Source organism: Pinus tabuliformis, chromosome 2_2 (genome assembly GCF_031772625.1).
Source record: "Pinus tabuliformis cultivar Carrire ecotype Pingquan chromosome 2_2, CPIR1, whole genome shotgun sequence".
NCBI classification, from domain to species: Eukaryota; Viridiplantae; Streptophyta; class Pinopsida; order Pinales; family Pinaceae; genus Pinus; species Pinus tabuliformis.
The window spans coordinates 265,742,490-265,762,315 of record NC_142300.1 but is presented as its reverse complement, the minus strand read 5'-3'; the positions used below and the strand labels follow the sequence as shown (position 1 = coordinate 265,762,315).

General features: G+C 36.3%; 1 protein-coding gene across 1 annotated transcript; it reads right to left on the bottom strand.

Annotated features, from left to right (window-relative positions):
• Nucleotides 1-1,624: 1,624 nt before the first annotated feature.
• LOC149192319 (putative RING-H2 finger protein ATL69) lies at nucleotides 1,625-3,276 on the bottom strand. Its single transcript, XM_089404547.1, has one exon. It carries the CDS (start codon nucleotides 2,732-2,734, stop codon nucleotides 2,186-2,188), a length of 549 nt encoding a protein of 182 aa, XP_089260673.1. The 5' UTR covers nucleotides 2,735-3,276; the 3' UTR covers nucleotides 1,625-2,185.
• Between the last annotated feature and the right edge of the window lie 16,550 nt (nucleotides 3,277-19,826).

Genomic DNA, 19,826 nt, shown 5'->3' with positions numbered 1-19,826 from the left:
GCATATGGTTTTAGAGGTTTTCGACACATGATTTTTGCTAAAAGCAGTTATGTGGCACATTGTGTTTTTCCCCATGGTTTTGTAGGTTCGGCCACGAAACTACAATTGTATTCTATTATAGGGAAAATGGATTGGTGGTTCATGGACGTCATAGGATATATTGTATTGTAATATTGTACAAAATAATATATATTGAAAAAAAATCTCCCTGCTTTTCTTAATTTTGGATTTCCAGGATAAAATCTCTGTGTTGATTTGTGTGTTTTTCATTGCATCTTTTGTATTTTATTGAGAATTTGTTTGCAACAATTAATTGTGTAGAATTAAAACCTACAATTTTAGGACTCACACGTAAGATGCAAGAGCACCATTCGCTATGAATCAAACCTAGGCTAATAGTGGAAATCTCCCATTGATTTATAACTAGACCTCAACTTAACTGACATCTCTCTCCTTCCATGTTAGGATTTGTAATTCATAATTAATGAATCAAAAACAACTTTTTCCTTTGTAGATATTTCCAATTAACATACATGAGTTGAACCTTCCACAATGTCGTAGTTTATGGAGAAACACATTCCATATAACATTAACAATGTCTTTTCCAATACACCATAGGATAAGGAAAGTGCTAAGCACCATGCAAAGATTTTTCCCAAGACCTTGAAAGGATATGGATTATGCTTTAAGTTTTGAAAATATAATGGTTCTCAACAGTTTTACCTCTAACTTCAAAGTTCCATGCAAAGGTTTTGAACTACATGTCAAGTCAAGGTTCTAAATGGAAAGTTTACATGGTGAATAACTTTGGCTATAAATTAAATTTTTATAATAATGTTGACCATCAAAAGACATATATGTAAAGTCAAAGTTATTTAATCAAAAGACATATATGTAAAGTCAAAGTTATTTAATCTTGTAGCATAAAGAATAGTTATTGAAATTTGCAATATAAAGAATAGTTATTGAAATTTGCAATATAAAAAATTAGAATTCTCATTAATCTAGAATTAGAATTCTCATTGATCTAAAATTCTAATCAATTTTTTAATAACATAAATTATTTTATAATTGAAAAAAAACCATCTATAATTTTACACACAAACTCTAAATCATATTATAAGTGTTATTATATATAAAAGAGATTATTCCATATAATTTTTTTTCATATAATATAATATAATATATATATATATATACAATGTCAAGTGCATCACTTAATATATGTCAATTTGCAATGAGTCTATTCTGTATGCAATCCTCCATGGTACACATCGTGAAGTCCTTTGTTGTGAACAGCCTAAAATCCCCTTAAAAATACACTTGCCATTTTCAAGTCCGCAACTCAGTCCATCGTGACTGTGCATTCCACCATTCCCAAATAAAAATGTTGGAGAAAAAGATGTACAATTAAGTCGAAGTTGGAGATTTGTTTGGAAAGTTGTGACTTGTTCGTTGGAGAGGGCCCATTTGGGATTAAACCACCCCCATTATGTCATCATTTCAACCAAACATAAAGTATTTTCTTTGCGTGAAGCCAACTGCTTGGGCATCCATTGAACATTGTAATACTTAATTGACATCAGCTACACCTACTCCATAGGCAAAATAGAGCGGGTAATCATTTGACCTAAGATTTTCCATTTAATAGGATGACAATAAGATGAAGAAAAAAGTACAATCATGAACATTGGAAGGTGTGCAATGACATTTTCTTGCAATATCTGGTCTGGTGGAGGTGGGTCATCATTGCAGGGAGAAAATGTCAATGGCAGAAATCGGTGGGATTTTTATGTTCAAACTTTGCTATTAAATAAAGGTGAGAAATCACACAAGAAAAATAAAAACAAATGCAGTCAATTAAGCAATAGCTTCACCATCATTGCAACTTTTGTATTGTATGATAAATTAATGGGAGGGGAAAAATGCATCCCACCTTTTTTTTAATTATTTGCTCCCTGCACATAGAAAAATGATGACACTTTGACTTTTTCAACCTTGCAGATTTGAATCTAACATCAAGATGCAATCATCGTCCCCCAATAATCGGCGGGCCCCACCACGACTCCACTCCGGCTCCCCCAATCTTGGCTCGGTTGCGCTTCCTCATCACACCCCCGGCCGCATTCTTGACGGAATCTTGAAACGCCGGCCGGCGCAAAAAAAATCAACGCCGGCTGTTCCGTTATCTCTGGATACGCGCAGAGTGGCGCGCCAGCGGAACCAGCTCGGACAGCGGAGTCGACAACGGGGACGGCAGCGGCGAAGTCCTGCACATCGGACACGTGGCATGCATCCTCATCCAGGCGTCGATGCATGCGACGTGGAAGGCGTGGCCGCAATCCGGCAGCATGCGGAGCAGGTCGGAGTCCTTGTAATCGCCGAGGCAGATCGAGCAGCACGACTGGTCTCCCTTCTTTTTCCTCTCCTCTTCCGAATACACGAACTTTGGATACGAATCCAAGGTCGCCTGATCGAGTCCAGGGATCGTCTCGGCCGCAGCTGCGGCAGAGCTGTTCTGGTCGTGCACGGTCACATGGATGACGGTGGCGGAGTCTGTGCCACCGACATCAATGGCGCTGCGAATCTGCGTCTGGCCATGGACGCGGACGCAGACATAAGAGGCCAGCATGATTGTCGTTATCAGAACCAGGATTCCTACGGCTATGGCGATGCCGTACCCCAACCCTACCCTGCTCAGGTCAATCAGTGTCGATGTCGAATTCCCACTCATTCCGGCAATAAAGTCTCGCAAATTCGCAAACCAGAGGTTCTCAGACCACTTCACAGTCCAGTCCTGAACTTCATAACCTGAAAACAAATTCAATATCGAATCTTTTTTGGTTCATAACCTCAAAATCAAATTCAACCTTGAATCTTTTCACAAAAAGAAATTCTTAGGCCTCAATCGATCCCTGAACTTCATAACCTCAAAATCAAATTCAAGATCGAATCTTTTCACAAAATAAAAGTCTTTGACCTCAATCGAACCCTGAACTTCATAACATGAAAATCAAATTCAACATCGAATCTTTCCCCAAAATAAAATTCTTTGGCCTCAATCGAACCCTGAACTTCATAACCTTGAAATTAAATTCAACATCGAATCTTTGCCCCGAAAAAACTCTTGTCCTCGCCCGGCGCTCTTCTTACCAGAGCGAAAGAAATTATTTAAAGCCCTCGGTCGGGACGCGCTGAACCGGGCAGGCTGCTGGCGTTTTCTTCTTCGAATTTGAAAGCAATGAGTAAGGCCAATCGTTCTCTTATGCTCCTGCCGCATCTCTTTATTTCATAATCTGGCGGACGCCAAAATTCTCGCCAATACGTCTAAATCTAAAAAATAGTATAATCATCTTCCTTTGTTTTTTTTGTAATTTTAAAAGATACGACTGGGGGACTCTAAGTTTTACCAGCTAAGCACAACTTACTCCAACTAATTCTCTCGCTAAATTAAGACAAACTCACAGGCTAACAAGCTGGCTAAATTAATTCTGAAGCGCCCATTTTTTTAGTGGGCCGCTAAAATTAAATTCTCGTAACTTTGGAAAGTATAGCGAGGATAACGTACACTTCAACATATTAAATACAATCTATTTTAAATGGATTTTGGTATATAATTACAGTCTCACATAAGTGACGTGAGGGAATTAGGTCTCCAACTTTACATAAATTAGGTCTCCCACTTTACATAAAGACAAAAATTATTAGGAAACAAAAAATCTAATATGGGAAAATAAGTATTATTTCATAATTTAAAACAAAATAATTAAAAATGAAATTTAATTTTTAATTTTAAAAAAATTAAATGATAATAATTGAAATAAGTTAGTATAGTTATATAAATTACAAGCTAAAAATTATTGGGAAATTTTGGAGGTCAAAAGCAAAAATCTATTGAGAAACCTTTGATTTCATCTGTTGGATTCTATATACAATTAAACATATTCTCATATTATTAAATCTAGCCGATCAATAATTTTCTATTGTTTTAAAGAATGGAAATTGTGAAAGCTCTATTCCAAAATACACATGTCTATCAACATAAAAAGATAGAAATTATTTCAAATTTGATTATTAAAAAAAACTTACTTATTAAAATAGAAGTATTAATTTGTAACAACTATAAATTCAAAAAGATTTATAAAATATAACATTAAAACCTAGTTTAATATTTTATGTTTTTGTCCTTTTTAATTATATTCTCTCATGAGTGTTATTTTATTTAAAAATGTTAAAATGGAAGTAATAAATTGTTATACATTATTTAATCAACCATTATAAATTAAAGAGAATTTATAAAATAAAACATCAGAATTTAGTCTAATACTTTATGTTTTTGTTTTTTTCTGGTAGTATTTTTTTTTTTTGTAAACTGAGGCGGTATTCTATTACTGAAAAAGAGATATTACATACAAAGGCAGGTCTCCACCCGCCCAGAAGGGAAACCGGGTGTCCATCGAAAGTTTTTAACAACCATCCAGAAAAAGTATATGACCAATCGATCTAACCATGCAAAAAAACCTTCTATTCTTACTACAAACAAACTGATCTTGACTGGAAGCATTACCATCTAATATTTCAAAAGGACTAAAGACAAAAAGCAGTATATAAAAACCTCCATGCAGCAACTACATATTCTACTGATTCATGGTATCCGGCTTGGGCTCATTTTCTAACCTCCAACTCGCTTTAAACAGCTGCAGCAACTTGTCCATTTTCCTGTCTTGCATAAGAAGAGTTACTTGAATATTCTTCAGCTCCCTTTTGATGGGAATTCCTTGAGCCAGCTCCACCATTTCCATGGCCACTTGCTCCATGGCCTTGGCTAATAATCTCTTCATGCCCCAATATACACGTAATGACTATAAGGACATTAAGATACGAATCTTCCATTTCAGGCTGTGAGAGTTCCTGCATAGCATCTTCCTCCATTTGGTCAATAATTCTTCTGATAATGTACATAAATTCATAATTCTTCTGATATTAGTATTAAGTTGTAACAATTATAAATTAAAAAGGATTTATAGAATATAACATTAAAACCTAATTTAATATTTTATGTTTTTTCCTTTTTAATTATATTCTCTCATGTTAAAATGAAAGTATTAAATTGTTATACATTATTTAATCAACCATTATAAATTAAAAAGAATTTATAAAATAAAACATCAAAATTTAGTTTAATATTTTATATTTTTGTTTTTTTCTGATTATATTTTGATAAATTTTATTAAAAAATTATTTGAATAAAAATTTTGAGTTATTAAATTTGTATAGACTAAAATTGTTTGAGTTTTCATGACTTTAAATCTATTTATGTATTTGAAAATACATTTCAAGTGAAAAAAAATAGTGATATCACCCAAAATTATATTATCAAATTATAATTAAAAAAATAATTAAACTTCATCCAAAATTAATATTACTTTTATATTTACAATTAACTTTTTTAAATTTAAATTAATCATACAAAATAATAAATCAACATTTTTATCTTTTATTTAAATATAATTACATAAAATATAAACATTTGTTCTATTATTTAGATATCATTAAATAATATATAAACATAATGGTTGATCTGTACCTTATGGTCTCTCCGTCAACCCCATAGATCAAATTTTTTTGTAAGACAACATGAAACTTTATGGTACAATCCGTGACTTCCCAAAGTAAGACTGTTGTATACCATTTCTTTTGGAGAAAAGCAAACCACTCTTACCTAATAATTAAATTTTAAACTAACACTTACCTAATAACTTTACTTTAACTATAATAATTTTATCTAAATGGTAATCCATGAGGCTTAGCACCCTTGTCAACATGTACCAGAAAGGCAAAATTGTGGGCAAATCATTATAAAAAATAAAAGCTAAGACAAAAAATCATCATACTCTCAAGTTTGCTTTTACTATACATGATCAAGACCTCTCCACCTTTTTATCTACAATTATGTTTAATATCAAAAATAGTTTATATATTCATTTATCCATAGTTTCATCACCCTATTTTAAAGTCAAGTGTGTACATAAATATTTCATTTTGGACTTATTAAACTTATAAAGAAAAACAATGCTTCCCTTAATATAAAAAATAGTAGTTTATAGGTTCATTTATCCATAGCTTCATCACCCTATTTTAAAGTCTAGGTATGTACATAAATATTTCATTTTGGACTTATTAAACTTATAAAGAAAAACAATGCTTCCCTAAATCTCAAAGCTAGGGATTATTAAAAAGGGGCCTGAGGATTATTAAAAGACCCCCCTTTCCCTCCATTGCAATTTGCACCTACACCACTTAAATAATCATAAGTCAACTACATTTTAATAAACACAGCCCCTTAGAGTTGTATTAATATATTAAAAAAAGGGTCAACTCATTATGGCATGGCAAGACTTTGGTATAAAGTAAGGCGGCCACCCCACATCATACATACACTAAAACGCCATTAATGTGAATATAATAAAGGGACGTGGAAGCGTGATGTGTAGCATGACTTCAAAGTATGGGAAGTATTTAAAAACTAAATATACAAAATATTAAAAGAGTTGAGAGATAGACCTTGGAAATGCATTAAATATTTCAATGGTGATATAATATTCTTTGAAACTTTAGAAAGATTCATATATGTATGGGGCAAAATAATTAGTTTTCTATAGTGTAACGTGCACACATACAACTCGTTTGACGTAAATAACGAATGTGTTATTGGTGTCAAACCTTTACACATGTTAAGTACTTCATGTCATATGTTGAGAAGCGTGTGGTCGTTGTCATTTCCAAATGGACACGTTATGCTAATGTTGAATAAGGCAAATTAAGTCAAAATTAATAAAGTGTAGATGTAGGCAAAGCATATCCACAATGGATACTTTTGCCAAGAACTTTGCATTGCCCAGATTTTCTCACCAATATTTTGAAAATGTCAAAAGGTTGTTATTATCCATCACTCCAAGGTGGAAAATATAATCTATGGGATTACATATGGGAATAGGCGAGGTATATTTATCAGTTTATAGTCTATTAATGTGCGAAGTTGTATAGTTCGTTTGTTAGATTATGTTTTTGTTTAAATTTAGTGGTGGGCATATACTGTCCCCACGCATTGGTGGATGTATAGACTGATAAATATCAGTTGCTTGTGAATATATAGTATTCGTAAATTTGGGTATTAAAATATAAATATGAATAAGATAGAGTTGTAAAGTAATTAATTTTTTATTTATGTTAATTTAAAGGTCAATAGAGAAATCAATTTATTTATTAAATTTGTATATATAATGGAAGTAAGTTTATAATTATTTCTGCGGGGTGCATATTGAGGTTCATATGATTGACAACTTCCAACATTGTGATTGTTTACCACTCAAGGTCATGATGTAGGGATAATTATTAGAATTTAATGTTAAGTGTGTCACTTGTTTTGTCACTTTCTTCTTGCTCTTTCCAGTGACTCTCACTGCATTCAAACATCATATCACCAATATTAAGTGTAGTTTGGCACTTGGGTTAAATTACAAAATAATTATGGCATGTAGGGGCATGGAACTTGTAATCAATGGCAATATCTTCTCTAGCAGATGCTTTGGGTAAATTACTCGTTATATCTTTGGTTCCCCTCTAGCTTTTGCCTATTTTATTGCTTTTCAGATAACTTTTTCTTCCTCCCTTCCCTCTTAATCCTATGGATTTTTGGCATTATTAACCTCATTCCTCTTTGGTTATTTTTCCCCTCCATAGAAAATTTGAAGGCCAAAATTTCGCCCATGGGTGAAATTAGGCGGTTTTTTATTTTGGTTGGGTGAATTTTTTTCAAAGAGGGGCTTGGCTATGTTTTACCCAGTATTCATTTTAAATTTATTTGTAAAACCCATGATCCATAAGAATTTGAGAGGGGACAACTTTAAAATCCTTTTCACCTTGCAAAATTCAAACTAAATCCTCTCATTCACCCTATTTTTCAGGTAATAACAATTATTGGGACATATTTCGCCCTGATTTTATGCAATGACAATTATTTGGAGTTATTTAACCCTTTGAAATTCATGTTCACCTCTACTTAACTTTTCTATTCACCCAAATTTGTTGGAATGCTGTTTTTTTCTAGTTAAATTTAATCCACACTTCAAGGAATTAGGGGTTTATAGGGGCGCAGTTTCATCCCTACTTAAATGACCATGGTAATGGAGGTTGAGCTAAAAATTGAATTAGTTATTCCATTCTTCGTCACTACCACGAGTTACAACTTCCACAGGTTCGAGCTTTTGCATTTTAATTTGGTAATCACCTAGACCATAGTTTTTTGAATCTCTAAATGAATCTAGCAATAATGTGTTTCATTGAGACAATTTGATTGAACTTAGTTTAATTCAAGATAGTTATGTGATGTGATTTTTTCTGAAAATATTTCTATAAAATAGTTTAATTTTGTAATTAGTTATTTCTTTGCTTTGAGAGTATTTACAAATGTTTGTACAACTTTTGTTTCAGTCTTTGGTTGTTAAATCAATTATTATTAGAGCTAAAGCAGTTATGGTTAGAGTTTATATCTGGCACTTGATTCATAGTGTTCTTTGAAGTTTTTATGGCTACTTCAACATTAGGGTTAATTTTGGTTATTTAATTGAAATGATGTTATAATCTCCTATGTCTAGATTAAATGTGTATAGTTCCTTGAAGACTTATTGCAAGCTAAAAGTTGAATTGAACCTACAAATGTACATCAAGGGATCAATTTAACCAGAGTTATGTAAGCATTTGTCCATAAAAAGTACCTAGTTACATCCATAAGGATATTGAGAGTTCTAGTAGGAATGATCAATGTTGCAACCATTATAATCCATTAGATATAACATAAAGTTAAAAATGTAAAAATTTAACCAAGTCATTAATTAATATTTTTTAGTTAAGAAACATAGCTATCGATATATCACCAAGACCAAAAAAAAATGGAGTACATCGCTTGCTTGTAAGTGTTTGAGATGCCAAGGACTGCATATTGGCACCATATTTCCCTTTAGATGGCATTTGTAGGTTATTTAAGACAAAAACAACAATGGTGTGCAACAAGTTAGTAGATTGAGTTGTGCAAATAGGATTGCAACATTTGGTTAGTTTAATTTAATTAAACGACTTACTAAGACATGGTCTAGTTCATTGGAATTAAATACATTATTGATATCTAATCTAAAAAAGTTCAAATCAACTCATTTCATTGAAGGGTTTAATAGATAATAAAACTAATAATGAGGACTGGTACAAGGTTTACTCATAAAAGTATACCATTTCACTCTATAGTAGTATGCACAATACCATGTAATTGTAACCACTCCTCCCACATTTACCCAATTTCATTGGTCTGCCGGGGTAAACCTGAGACAAAGAGCTACTATGACATGACCTAGCCTCCTATCTCCAGTTAAGGAAGTGGGGTTGACAAACTGACCACAACTAATAAATTACAACATTCCATAGGGCTACAGGGACACTCAGGGGCCAAAGAACCATCCCAGGTGACCAAACCCTGAGCTGGGGCTCCTTGTAAGCACACACAAGCTTGCATGACAAGGCCTCCATGTGGCTATAATCACACACAAGCTTGCCTGGGTGTGATTGTGGCCCAAATTGTCATGTTTAGAGGGTGCAGTCCCAAGATTTGAGCTTAAATTCTAGGTTAGCCTCTAGACCACTGCCTAAAACTTCCTGAAACTTCTCAAAATAATTAATGACATAACAAAAAGGATAAACATGCAAACTTGAAGGCAGAACTTGACGTAGACTACCTAGAACATAACAAACATTTCCTCAAACACATGGAAAACATGTAAGCTACAGGTCATGAATGCATATCTGATCATAAAATTATAAGATTCATCTGAGAATCACCAAGAATGCCCCATTCCCTCTCCACAAAGCTACAATAACACTTATTACTCCATACATTCATCGATTTATCAATAGCCAAACCATTCATGGCGAGAGCCATAGAAGATATACATCATATGAAACCAAAAAATAACCAACATATAAACCATGGAAACCCAACCATAATATCACCAATGCAAAGCCAAAAAATATACATGAATCACAATGGAATAACAACTCTTATTAACATATGAAATTACCAACCAATTCAAGGACTTTTATGTACCACTTGACCATAGATTGGGTTGAACCAATTCTCTCTTTCAACTAATCACCCCTGTGCCATATTCCAAGCATGAATGTGGGACCTCATGGAATAAACCAAGACAAACCAAACCAGGGCTTCCAGAGGCCAAACCATCGCAAACCTCAACCAATGATTCTGCGTCATGGTCAGACATCACTGACACCAACAAGATCGGTCTCTACCCAAGTTGTCCAAGGATACAGGAACTAGTAACTCAACCCACAACCTTTCAGGGATCCAAAGCATTTTTCTAACTCAGCTCTAGGGACTAGTAACTTAACCCACCAAGGGCTCCATAGCGTTTGTCCCAACCTAGGCTCCAGGACTAGAAACCCAATCCAAATTATTCCAGGGCTTCTAAAGCATTTGTTCCAACCCACATCCATAATGAATTATGAGCACCAATCATATAAAAATCAAGTGGAAAAAAATCCACACCACCATGGCTATCCAGGGAATGGAAAGGAAAGGCTAAAACCATTGTCAATCAAGGAAAATCTCAATGCCAATGAAAACACATAACCATATAATCACAAGCATATACCATGCTTCCATAAATAAACAAGGAAATCACACATGTAACCTATTACTTGCAAAGCAATCCAACTATAGCCACTGATCCACCTGTTCCCTTGTGCTTTCCTGCTTATCTTTACCTTCTTTCTCCAAATCCAATGTGTCACAAAGTGCTCCAAGAATGCTCCAAGAATACTATAATTGTGCAAGATCATGAGAGAATGAGAGAATAGAAGAGAGCCAAAGACTGAACTGAGAAAAGTTGTGAACTGGTCCTCAGAAGCCTTTTAATCATTGAGGTCTTTATTTTATTCATTTTCCTTCATTTTTCCTCACATGCAACTTTGTGACCTTTCACGTTCCTTTTCTCCTATTTTCCTTTATTTCATAAGTAAAATGTCAATTATTACAACTTTGCCTTTGCCAATTTCTATAGCCATAAATAAATCACCAGTGATACCCATCACTATGCTTTTCCCAGCATTCATCTTGGAATATGTGTCCCTTGACTTTGGTCTTATTTTTATTTACATAGAAAATCAACCAGGGGTTGTTACAAACCCCTCCTCCTTTGGGGAACACCATCCTCGGTGTTCAATGACACTTATAAACCAGAAAAACACATGTTGATCATGGAGATTTATAACACAACTCGATACAACATTTACATCACATCGTACTACTGAGACCATGAACACCATATCGCTTATTGGAGCTTTATAACACAACTCGATCCAGTATTTACATACATATACTTATACAAACATAACCAAAACACAACATCAAAACATATATCAAGGCACATCCACTCAACCAACGAATAGTGAGGGAATCATAGCTCGCATCTGATCAACCATATCCCATGTAGCTTCATCGGGACCAAAGTGCTTCCACTGTAGCTTAGCTTGCTCGATTCCAGAGCATGAGCATCTTTTGTTGCAAAATGCACTGAGGTTCCGCCTGGAATTCTCCTTCTAGTTCCACCTGCAATACATACTAGTCAATCACATGATAAACATCTTTCACATACTTCTTAAGAAATTACACATGGAAAACATCATGGACTTTCACTGTCATAGGTAGTGCAAGTCGGTAGGCCACTGGTCCAATCCTCTCAAGACTCGAAAGGGCCACAATACTGAGGTGCAAGCTTGGCACATTATCCAATTCTAAAGTAGCTCTTCTTGGGCTTGATGAGCAAGTACACATGTTCCCTAACCTGAAACTCCTTAAATACATTGTGTTGATTTGCATAACTCTTCTGCCTGTCCTGTGTTGCCTTTAGATTCTTCTTGATAACCTACATTTCCTGTTCCATCTCTGCCAACGTCCAGTCCAATCAGCACCCTATTCACTGAATCGCTCAAACTGATGGGAGTATTACAACTCTGCCCATATAGTGCCTCAAACTGACTCATCTTCAAATATTCCTGATACCCATTGTTATAAGAAAACTCAACCAATGGAAGATACTCTTCCCACTTCCCGTGCTAATGCATGACATACATCCTCAAAATTTCCTCAAGAATCATGTTGACCCTCTCTGTTTGTCCATCTATCCACGGATGATAAATTGTGCTGAAGGATAACTATGTCCCCAAACCCGCAAACAACTCCTTCCAAAACTTGGAAGTGAACTCGACATCTCTATCAGATACAATCTTCTTAGGAATACCATGTAACCTCACTATCTCCATGATGAAGACCTGAGATACCTCATTAGTTGAATTCGTAGACTTCACTGGAATGAAGTGAGCTACCTCGGTTAACTTATCAAACACAACCATAATAGAATCATGTTGTTTAGATGTCCTCAACAAACCTGTAATGAAATCCATGGAAATTCCCTCCCATTTCCACTTTGGAATTGGAATTAGCTGTAATAACCCACCTAAATGATTATTCTTTGCTTTTACCTACTGACAATCCAAACATATCACAACAAACTCAACCACCTCTTTCTTCAAGTTCAGCTAATGGTAAAATTCTTAATCGTTGTCAATGTCTTTTGATATCATGGGTGACCTGAATATGTATTAACTTGAAATTACTGCAAGATAAGCTTCTTGAACTCACTGTTGTTCGGCACATAGATCCTGCCCCTAAATCTCACCAAACCATTTGTTGTGAGATGATAATCCACATCTTGTTCACCTGTACCCTGCTGCTGTAACCTATGCTTAATTTTTCAGTACCTGTCATCTTGTTGTCCTTCCTGCAAGATCCAATCCTACAAATATGTCCCATATGAACTCATAACTACAATGTGATTTACATGTAATTTTCTACTAAGAATGTCTACAACTCTGTTCTCTTTACCCTTAATGTACTTTATGTAGAAATTCCTTCTAGATTCAAACTACAGATTGTAATATGCTAAAACAATTGACTTGAATCTCCTCTACTCATCAGCAGAAACAATAAACGATCGATGAAATTACGAAGCATAAAAGAGAAAGAATTCAATCACACATAACACAATAATTTGCTGAGGAAAGCCATAGCTAAAAACCTCTGGTATCTATATATTGCATTAATAATAAAATATGAGAATATTACAATTCTTTGTTCAAGCTTGAGTAACCTCTGCACTATCTCTATCTATCTTGCTGCTTCCCAAAAAGCTCAAGCCAATACTTAGCCAATTTTGCTGCTTGCCAAGCTCCTAATTCCTTACGCAGTTTCCTTGGGAATTAACCCATATTTAATTGGGAAATTCCACAATTATGAACTTCGCAATCCTCATAGGCCTTCCCTGATTGCATGCCCCACCTGTACAATTTAAATGATTATATAAATGATAGTACACTATCCATGAAATCGAATCTCAACTAGGTATTTCTCTGATCTACATGCATGAGTTAATTATGAGTGAATCTTTAGTTTATTGGTTAATCATTGCAGGTTACACCCTATTACTAGATCTCCCACTAATTCCTCCATCAGTTGGAACTAGTTTAAGTGAATTTAACTCAGTTCAACTAAATTAAATAATTACAACTCAAAATAAACTCAACTAGGGCTCCTAAAAAGTAGGAGACACTCTACATGAATCATTTTAGACCCTCAACTCGAATTAACTGAACCAACTAAGTCAAAATAACTTAGTTAACTATTACAAGTTGTCATGAGATGTGGAATTACAATTTAATTCCTAATTTAGTTCAAGGACAAAACTAAATTAGGATTTTCTTGTTGCATTTTCAACACTCCCTCTCAACATGAAAGGGATTATCTACAACCTTGATCCTGCCTCTGTGAAACCTGAATTTTCATCTTGACAATGCCTTTGTCAAAATATTAGAATCCTCCTCCTCAGTGGGAGTGTACTCTAACAACATGATTCTAGACACAATCTCGTAGATAGTGATACCAGATGTCGATATCCTTGGATCGATCATGAAAAATTGGATTCTCAGAGAGTTTGATACAACTCTGATTATCATAATAAATCACTGTAGGATCCATCTACTGACCAAATAACCAAACAAGGATCTTCCTCATCCATATAGCCTCACATGCTGCTTGACTAGAAACCATGTACTCTGCTTCTGTTGAACTAAGTGCAATTGATCTCTACTTCCTGTTGTACCAAGAAACTGCTGCTGACCCAATACTGGAGATTCCCCCTAATGCGCTTTTCCTGTCAGATGGAATCCCTATCCACTTTTCATTTGTGAAGCCTTGAAGCTTCACTCCCTTTGTCCATATGTACCAAAGACCAAACTAAGTGGTGCCTCTGAGGTATCTCAACACATGTTTAACTTCCTTCCAATAAAGTTTGGTTGGATTAACCATAGTTTAACTAAGTTGGTTAACTGCAAAACACATGTCTGGTCATGTGTTCACCAAATACATAAGTGAACCCACAATCTTTCTCTAAATAGTAGCCTCCCCTACTGCACCTGAAGTAGCATCTTCCTTCCTCCAATTTCCTTCTAGAGGAGTCTCCATGGGTTTGCTTCTCTCCATGCGGAACTTCTTCAGTATCTCGTTGGCATACTTTCCTTGAGAGACAAACAATCCCCCATCTCCTTTCCATAATTCCATACCAACAAAGTAATGCATGAGCCCCAGGTTCTTCATATCGAATTCCCTTGCAAGGTCATTTTTGCAAGATTTTATCAGCTTCTCATCACTTGTTAAAATCAAATCATCGACATACAATAATATAATAAACAATTTACCTTCAAGCACAATATGGTAAAGGTTCACATCTACTTCAATTTTGGTGAAGCCCAACTTGGTGAAATAACTGTCAATTCTGGTGTACCAGGCATGGGGTGCTTGTTTTAGTCCATAAAATGCTCGCTTGAGTCTGCATACATGCGACTCTCTGTTGAAGATCTCAAATCCTTCTGACTACTCAATATACACCTCTTCCTCAATCACATCATTGAGGAATGTCGTCTTCACATCCATCTGATGTATCTTCCATCCCATCTGTGTTGACAATGCTAGAATAGATTTGATTAAAGAGTACCTTGCTACTGGAGCAAAGGTCTCATCGTAATCAATTCCCTCCACCTTAGAGAACCTCATGGCCACAAATCTAGCCTTTTGTTTCTCCACACTCCCATTTTCTGCTTACTTTACTTTGTAAAGCCCTCTAGAACACACCACTGACTTGTCTGTTGGTCTTGGGACCACTTCCCAAACACTGTTTCTGATAATGGAGTCATACTTCTCAACCATGGCATCAACCCATACTAGTTGTTGCACTACTTCCTCAAATGAGGATGGCTCACCCTCTGTAGAAATTCTCACTGTAGATCACCTGATAATGCAATGTAACTAAAGCAAAATACCTGATCTACTTCTACTATCAAACTTTGTGGAAGCTTAATCAATTTGAGCAAGATCAATCAGAACACATATAACAAAGAAGAAGAAATCATACACATGAAACACAAAATAATACTCTGGGGAAAGCCTCAGCTAAAAACCCCGATCTCTGTATTATCATACAAGTGGAAATATGTTCAGATTACAAAAAGAATCAGCTCACAAGCTATCTTGCTCTCTTTGCAATCCAACTGCTACTCATAGACAGTTAAAGGCTTCTCAAAAACATTTTCCTCTGCCCTCCAAGCCTCCTATTTCCTTGCACAGTTTTTCCTGGGGTCCAGTGCTTCCACTTGTGTGAATTCCCACCTCACACTGCTCACTTGGCTCAGAAATAACTGCACAAAACTAAAGGAGATAATTCCTCCTGCATGGATGAGTTTCCTATATAGGAAAAATCCTCCAACTAATAGTACATTGTCCCTTCCTCTGATCTCAACTGGGTCTCTGACTGAATTGACATGCATGAGTTATTAATGAGAGAATATTCAATTATCTGAAGTGCAGCGGTTACATGCATACATTCATTAACTAACTGAACTCACAATTAATTCAACAAACTGTTTGAATTAATCTAATTGGACTTGACTCAGTTAACTGAGCCAACTAATTACAACTCAATATTACAACTCATCCTTATCTCTTTAACTAATGGATAAATTCCTAAATCAATGGAGAAACTGTTGCATGTCCCCACATAGACTTCATGTTTGATTTCCTACAACCAATTAACTCAAGATGAATTAATTAATTATTTTACAAACAACTGCTAAGATCAATTTCGGATTTTACTTCTCTATTTTAGTTCAGGGACTAACTAAAATAGGAATCTATCCCGAAATGCTATTTACAACAAAGCTATTTTTAGCACTTCAATTTTTTATTCCTTGTTGCTATGTCCAACACTGGTACCTAAGATGCTATTTATAGCATTTATATTTTTAGCATTTCTTGTTGCAATTTTCAACACTCCCTCTCAACAAGAAAGGCATTCAACTCGAACTCGATCCTGAAACACTTCTCCTAAGTGTTGTTGTTCCAACAACTCTAGAAACAAAAAAATCTCCCAACTGATCTTCTTGTTGGGCTAGAAACACGCTTTGATGTTGAAGCTCCCTCTGCCGCTGACAAGTGCTCCCTCTCTAACCTTTGAGCTGCTGCAACACTCCATGCATATTGCACCATTGCACACCTCTCTATGCCATCCTGCACTGGTGCAAAACTCCTGTGCCTCTCGCATTGTTGCAGCCTGCTAGCTCTACATTGTCTTGGGATTCCTGCACTATAGCTCTCTCTGCAGCTCCATCCGCATTCGTCTCTACCCACTCAGTGAGTCCTGTTACACCTCGTCAGGTCTCCTGTAGCAAGGTCTAATCAAAGAGGTTGGGTACCTCAATGATCCTGCCCCTATTCAAGCCTTCTTGGGACTGTCACTCCACATCGCCCCACCTCCAACCTGGAGGTATGGATGCATGTGATTCCTCTGCCCACTTGGCTCAAAATTCCCCCCTACTGGAGGTCTCTGCATGAGTGGATGCCTCCACTCGATCTCCTCTCGGCTTTTCCAGTTGTGGCTGCTCCACAACCTCCTGAAGCTGCTTCACCAATTGTGGCTCCTCCAGAATTCAGTCTGAGACTTCTTCTGGCACTGCATGTTGAGAGGTAATGTACTCTCCCTCTCAACCACCAAGTCTCCAACAGTTTCCTTACTCCTCAAGGCTTTGCATGCATCTTGAACCTCAAGAGCATATAGGTTCTTGACTCGTGAACCGATCTGCTTCACCTGTCTCGTGGTGATGTGTCTAAGGAAAACCTTTCCCTTACTGAAGACTAAATCATATCCTTTGTCTTCCAACATTGTGATCGACACCAAATTTTTCCTCAGTCCTGGTACATACCTGACATCAGTCAAGGTAATGCGAGCTCCATACTCCCTCAGAAAGACAACTGTGCCTACACCTGAGACACTATACTTTTCATCATTACCCATCGCTATGAGTATTTGGAGATCTTTCTTGTCCAAGGTACTGAACAAACTCTTGTTGTCGATCATGTGGAAAGAAGCTCCACTGTCAAGAAACTAACCACATCCCACCATGGATGAAACCATGCATGCGAAGAGGGTGAAATCCAACTCGAACTGTGAGGCCAATGCCTCACCTTCAGATCCTTCCTTGGATCCGATCTTGGATTTCTTCAGTGGACAATTTGTAGCAAAATGGCACCTCATGACAACGAAAGCATCACACTTTCGATTTGTCAAACTTCTTCCCACCATGGGAAGAACTGGATTTTGGATGAGAATCCTTCTCCTTCCCTTTCTTTCCCTTACTCGCTAAGGCATAGTTTTCTTCATCCTCCTTGGATGAAGAACCATATTTGGTGCTTCTTCTTATCTCCTCCTGCATCAGATCCGACCAAAGTCGTTCCCAATCTGGCAATTTTTCTCTTCCATTTACCGAGTCTTGGTAGCTATGCCAGCTCTTAGGAAGACCGAAGAGTGCAAGACTCACCATGTCATCATCGGCTGTCGTTATCCCTACACTTACAAGCTCATCCCTGCAGGTGGTGAGCTTGTTAAGATATGTAGAGATCGTGTTGCCCTTTTCACACTTGATTTTCCGAAGCTTTTCTTTCAGCGCCAGCTTCCTTTGATCGCTGTTGTTCTGATATAGATCCTTCAATGTTTTCCACATTGAAAACGGTGTCTCCTTCCCATGGAGACTCGAGACTTTGTGGTCTCGAACTCCCTCCAGAAGGATTCTCCTTGATCTAGCCACACATTTCTTCCATTCCGCCAATTGAGTAGCATCAGTCGGCTTGGGGACTTCTTGATCAATGAAGTCCTTTAGACCGTTATCCTCTAATACTGCTTCCATGCAATCCTTCCAGGCTATATAATTCGAGCTGCCATCAAGGGCATACTCAAGTCTTAAACCGCTAAAGGCCATTGGTGAAATTGAGATGTGATAAGAACTCAATTTCTATATTCAGGAACCTCAAACTTCGAACTTCTCCCTTCTTGTATATTGTTCTTCGTCTTGATCACCTTTGCTCCGATACCATGTAGAAATTTTTCTACAAAAACTCGCTCTGATACCATGTAGAAATTCTCACTGTAGATCCCTTGATAATGCAATGTAACTAAAGCAAAATACTTGATCTACTTCTACTATCAAACTTTGCGGAAGCTTAATCAATTTGAGCAAGGTCAATTCGAACACATATAACAGAGAAGAAGAAATCATACACATGAAACACAGAAGAATACTCTGGGAAAGCCTCAGCTAAAAACCCCGATCTCTGTATTATCATACAAGTGGAAACATGTTTAGATTACAAAAAGAATCAGCTCACAAGCTATCCTGCTCTCTCTGCAATCCAACTAATGCTCATAGACAGTCAAAGGCTTCTCACAAATATTCTCCTTTGCCCTCCAAACCTCCTATTTCCTTGCGCAGTTTTTCCTGGGGTCCAGTGCTTCCACTTGTGTGAATTCCCACCTCACACTGCTCACTTGGCTTAGAAATAACTGCACAAACTTGAAGGAGATAATTCCTTCTGCATGGATGAATTTCCTATATAGGAAAAATCCTCCAACCGATAGTACACTGTCCCTTCCTCTAATCTCATATGGGTCTCTGACTGAACTGACATGCATGAGTTATTTATGAGAGAATATTCAGTTATCTGAAGTGCAGCAGTTACATGCATGCATGCATTAACTAACTGAACTCACAATTAATTCAACAAACTATTTGAATTAATCTAACTGGACTTGACTCAGTTAACTGAGCCAACTAATTACAACTCAATATTACAACTCATCCTTATCTCTTAACTGATGGATAAATTCCTAAATCAATGGAGAAACTTTTGCATGTCCCCACATAGACTTCATGTTTGATTTTCTACAACTAATTAACTCAAGATGAATTAATTAATTATTTTACAAACAACTGCTAAGATCAAATTCGAATTTTACTTCTCTATTTTAGTTCAGGGACTAACTAAAATAGGAAGCTATCCCGAAATGCTATTTATAGAAAAGATATTTTTGCACTTCCATTTTCATTCCTTGTTGTTATGTCCAACACTGGTACTTGAGATGTTATTTATAGCATTTCTATTTTTAGCATTTCTTGTTTCCATTTTCAAGACCCTCTACACTCTCGCTCATCAGAGCCATGTAGCTAGTGTACCGATATTGTGACCTCCTCTTCCTGCGCTGTGATGTGGGTGTTCACACATTCTCTCTAGCATCATGCATCAATCTTTCCTCCTCTCTGGT

Coding starts and splice junctions, on each gene's coding strand:
- LOC149192319 (XM_089404547.1), bottom strand. CDS start 2,734: ATGAGTGGGAATTCGACATCGACACTGATTGACCTGAGCAGGGTAGGG.